The 5000-nt window shown below is 36.1% G+C and overlaps 1 protein-coding gene across 1 annotated transcript in view; it reads right to left on the bottom strand.

Annotated features, from left to right (window-relative positions):
• Positions 1–5000, bottom strand: part of LOC119576728 — a 22022-nt gene that overhangs the window by 3898 nt on the left and 13124 nt on the right. Inside the window, exons 4-5 of the mRNA XM_037924375.1 lie at positions 2099–2225; positions 1–117 (exon numbers count right to left, since the gene is read on the bottom strand). The exon at positions 1–117 is cut by the window's left edge and continues 48 nt beyond it. Of these exons, the coding sequence (XP_037780303.1) occupies positions 1–117; positions 2099–2225 (244 nt within the window). The remainder of the gene's footprint in view (positions 118–2098; positions 2226–5000) is intronic.

The raw sequence follows: 5000 nt of genomic DNA, 5'->3' as shown, positions 1-5000 counted from the left end.
GAAGACAGCGGTGTTCATTTCCTGCAGCTGATCATATACGCGCTTCGGGATCTTGCCCTTGCCGCTCTGCAACAACTCCGTCATTTTCTCCTTGCCCATCGTAGGCAGTTGCTCGAGCTGAGGAAGCAGTTTTTATGTTACTTTATTTTTCTGTACTGCTTTTCGGTGTATTCAATCATACAGGCTGCTGACTCACCCCCGAAAACCAGCACACGTGCACATGGACACACTCATACAAATTACACAAACAAACACATGTATGAACATACCAACACATGTATACACACACACGCACGCACACATACACACAAATAAAACTCATGCACGTACACGTTCCCACCAAGATATATACTCACAAACCGATTTTTTCTCTCTCTTTTTTTTTGCAGTGACCAAACTATGTAATCGTAATCGCATTAGTACACGGAAATAGCTAGCTAGACATAAACAATATCATATTTAATTTTTTTTCATAGTATCGCTAATCCACGGTTTTGTAGCCGAATATACTTAGTCTGAAGCTCGGAAACCATTACTGATGGCCAGAAGCTGGAGAAATTAAATAAAAGATAATTGAATAATTGCAATGTATGCTGTCAAGGCCATTATGAAAACAAGACGAAATTTCAAGAAACATTTTTACGTTATTCATTTGGGAGTTATTTCCGGAAAGGATTGTTCACTGTCAGTCTTTTCATTAATGTCCTTCGTTTTATTCCAGTGAGATTATAGTTACACTTCTAGCAGGACGAAGGCCATTACGCCCCATCTGTCTTATAAAATGGTTCGAGTGATAGTTTAGGTTCGTTGAATTTCATCGAAAGCTGACAAGAGAAATTATATATTTAGCTTAGCATATAATACAATTGGAATTGATTCTCCTTCAGGTATATAACAACAAGGAAATAACAAGATATATACCGGTATTCATATAGTATGGGATAATGAGGACAACCGTATGTATCGTTCGGGAATCTTGGCGTGTGAGATGGTATCAAATGAATGACGCAGATCTCCTATGTCCTCGTTAATAGCTCCCCATTCCTCTACGTCATGGTATGGTTATCCTTTACCAAATTGCCATGACACGGTGGCAGTGTCTTAAGTAGGGGGGTTATCTTGTTCTTATCAACTTTTTTTTTGAGACAACAGCTCGGCACTTCCAGGTAGTCAGCAAAAGGCCTCGCCGTCGATAGTAAAGCAGACTGCCAATTTGTACAGACGCTTTACTTTTCATAATAAAGGAATAATACTGTTCTATACCAAAATATTGTTTCAGGACGAAAGAAGGAATTGACAAATATATGTAAACCTATCATGTAGAATTGATAAATATACATATGTATATATTAGCGTGGCATACAAAATAGGTTACTAACTAGCAACATACCAGACTGCCATACTTGTTAAAAGCTAAAAAAGCAGTTTATTTCACTTACATACAAAAATAACAATTCACTCAATTTTGCAAACAAACAGCTTATCTATAGGTTTACTACCTAAAAAAAAAAAAAAAAAAAAAAAAAAAAAAAAATATATATATATATATATATATATGGATATTAATATTAAGTATATATATAAAGTATATATATATATATTCATATATTTTTTTCAGTATATATATACACATATATATATATACATATATATATATATATATATATATATATATATATATATATATATATATATATATATGTTTGCGCGTGTGTGTGTGTGTATAAATAATAAGATGTGTATATATAAATATATGTGTGTGTGTGTATATGCATGTATGGAATGTATGTATGTATGTATGTATGTATGTAGTATGTATATATGCATGTATGTATGTGTATATGTATGTATATATAAATATATGTATGCATGCATACATGTATGTGCATGTGTTTGTATGTGTGTGTATGTATGTATATATATATATATATATATATATATATATATATATATATATATATATATATATATATGATGAATGTGTGTGCGTGTGTGTGTATATAATATATATATATATATATATATATATATATATATATATATATATATATATGCATGCAGAAGCCGGCGGGTGCGCAGCCCCGGCGCCGGCGCCCACCTTGAGCGCGTGCCAGGCCCGCGGCGGCGTGTCGGCCAGGAACTCCTCCACATTTATGTCCGAGTAGTTCCCTGAATTGAGCATCTGCTTGATCTTGTCAGGGAGGTTCGCCTTTATCTTCTCCATCCTGTTGGTTCGCAAATTGAGTGGCGAGTTAATTGTCATTAGTTATTACTTCAGCCTTCATGATAAAGTCTGGCTGTACCACGATTTATGAGTCTTTCTTGTCGCGTCACAGTTGTGTTCTGCTGCGCTGTATTTTCTTGGCTCAGTGGAGCGACTTTTAATTATTCCTGACACGCAAGTCGTCTCTTTCTCTTTCATTCTCTTTTCTTTTTCTCTCTATCTGTCTGTCTGCTTCTGTCTGTCTGCCTCTCTGTCTGTCTGTCTGCCTCTCTGTCTGTCTGTCTGTCTGTCTATCCATCTATCTATCTATCTGTCTATCTATCTGTCTGTCTATCTCTGTCTTTCTCCCTGTCTTTTCTTTTCTCTTTTTAATTACTGATAGCTCTTAAGTGCACATTTTTTGGCACTGCAATATTCATGTCTTATCACATGCAGATAGTATATTCATGTCATAACACGTGCAAATACATTTATTCATATCATATTCCAACATAAGAATATATCAGGATATGCTATGAATAAAAATATACTGTGCTGTGTATACATATGCAATTATAAATAGTTCTTTTTTATTTCTTTTCTATCATAACAGTGCTATGTCTTTTGTAAATGTAGCGATGAATTTAGAAATTGCAATATGCAGGACGTGAAAATTAAACAAAGACAATAAAGATAAAGAATGTGACACAAATTAACTACGTAAAGCGAAGTAAATTACCAGAACAGCATAAAAATATTCGAAAATAAATATTCACAGAAAAACAATAAATGAATAAATGAAGAAGTGACCCTCTTCCGTACTCACTTTATGCTTCATATCTAATGCAAGGCTTTCATATGTTTTCCACTTCATTGTTCGTTCAATACTAATACTTTTCCCCGTGCGCCTCTTTTACCTTCTACAATTACTTCCATAACAGCCACAATTTCCTTTGATATTTACGACTTATAGTTCTCTTTACAACTATACTATATTAGATCAGAAGCTATCACAATCATACATTAATTTTATACTGTCATTTCTTAGCGGCATTTAACGTGAAGCCTGAACGCTTCTAATCCCACAAGAGATAAAACGAAATCGGCATAACAATAATTTCATAAGAAAATTCACGAAACGTTTTGACCCCGCGATGTCATGTTTAATCGACCGCGTCCGAAATGGTGCATTTGGAGCTGCGCGCACGGAGAGATGATATGCGTGTTCATTTTCGTTGGTCAATTCTGTGTCATTTTGTGACTTTTCTGAATCATAAAACCCGACTTTGTTTACCAAGAGAACTAGAAAAAAGAGTTTTAAAGAAGTGAATGGAAGAAATAAAGAACAAGAGAGAAGAAACCGAGAGAAATGTGTGAACGGCCTTTGCGTTCGCCATGAGTCGCCTTTACATCATGTTTGCATTAGCTCCATGCCACTTCACTATGGAAACGAAGTGTAATTTCATCCGGCACAAGAAACCGTACGCTTAAAAATATGACCGAAAATATGCTACGTCGCTCAATTAGAGGGAAAACGAAAGGAGCGAAAGAATAGAACCAGCTATTGATTTTTCATTTTCCAGCTCGTGAATAAGCTGATATACTGTGTATCGTAGAATACAGAGTGGCGAGCATATACGACCTAGCCCTTCTAGTGACAGTGAGTCATTTTGATAAATGGGTTTCCTACGCTTCCTGTACGCCAGTGGCTCTTGTTTAGTGTTTGCTATTGTCATGGAAACTTACTAGAAATTACTGAAAATCAGACGCGCATTAGACCGGTTGGAGGTGGGGGGGGGGGGTCCACAGGCCCGATTTTAATTGTAATGGAATTGTTTACCGTTTCTGTGTTATTTGCTGGTTTGTTTAATCATTCGTCTCTATCTTTTTTATATCTACATAGCTATAATAATATGCCAGGATATTTTGCTATTGCCCTCTCTCTCTCTCTCTCTCTCTCTCTCTCTCTCTCTCTCTCTCTCTCTCTCTCTCTCTCTCTCTCTCTCTCTCTCTGCCTATTTAACTACACACCTATACCACTATAATTTCATTACCTCTTTATTCTGAATAGATCATTGGTACCAATCATCAAGTACTCTATACCTCTCTTCGCATCAATCCATTTGCCTATCGACCAACTTAATGATCTACATAGTTATGCATTCAAACCATTCATATTCCCTGTCTCAATTTTCTATATGACGCAGGCCAACCAACTATGTGTCTCATCATTCATTTTTTATCAACCTACATTTATGTTTCATTATATAAGCTGATTGTGCGTTTATCAGCTGATCTACTTATCTGCTCGTCTGTCCATGTATCTGAATGCTTCTCTATCTGTGTGTGTGTGTGTGTGTGTGTGTGTGTGTGTGTGTGTGTGTGTGTGTGTGTGTGTGTGTGTGTGTGTGTGTGTGTGTGTGTGTGTGTGTGTGTGTGTGCCCGAGACAGAGTACAAGAGGCGACAGCAAGTCAGGTTCCCTGGTGATTGTCCAGCCCAAACATTCCGAACAAAAGGTGAAGGACCGGGACACACCCGCGTGCGTCATGATGGATGTTATTAATTAATCTACCTATCTGTCTACCTGGTCATCAGAAGTACATTATATACATACATACATGTATATATATATATATATATATATATATATATATATATATATATATATATATGATGGAATGAAAGAAGATAGCCAGAAGACTGGGTAAAATCAGTCTTTACTCCCATACCTAAAAAGGGTGACGCACTCCAATGCAACAATAACAGGACAATTGCATTAATAAGTCACAGCAGCAA

Source organism: Penaeus monodon, chromosome 1, assembly GCF_015228065.2.
Source record: "Penaeus monodon isolate SGIC_2016 chromosome 1, NSTDA_Pmon_1, whole genome shotgun sequence".
NCBI lineage: Eukaryota > Metazoa > Arthropoda > Malacostraca > Decapoda > Penaeidae > Penaeus > Penaeus monodon.
Note: the sequence above shows the minus strand (reverse complement) of the source record. Positions and strands in the feature narration are given on the sequence as shown.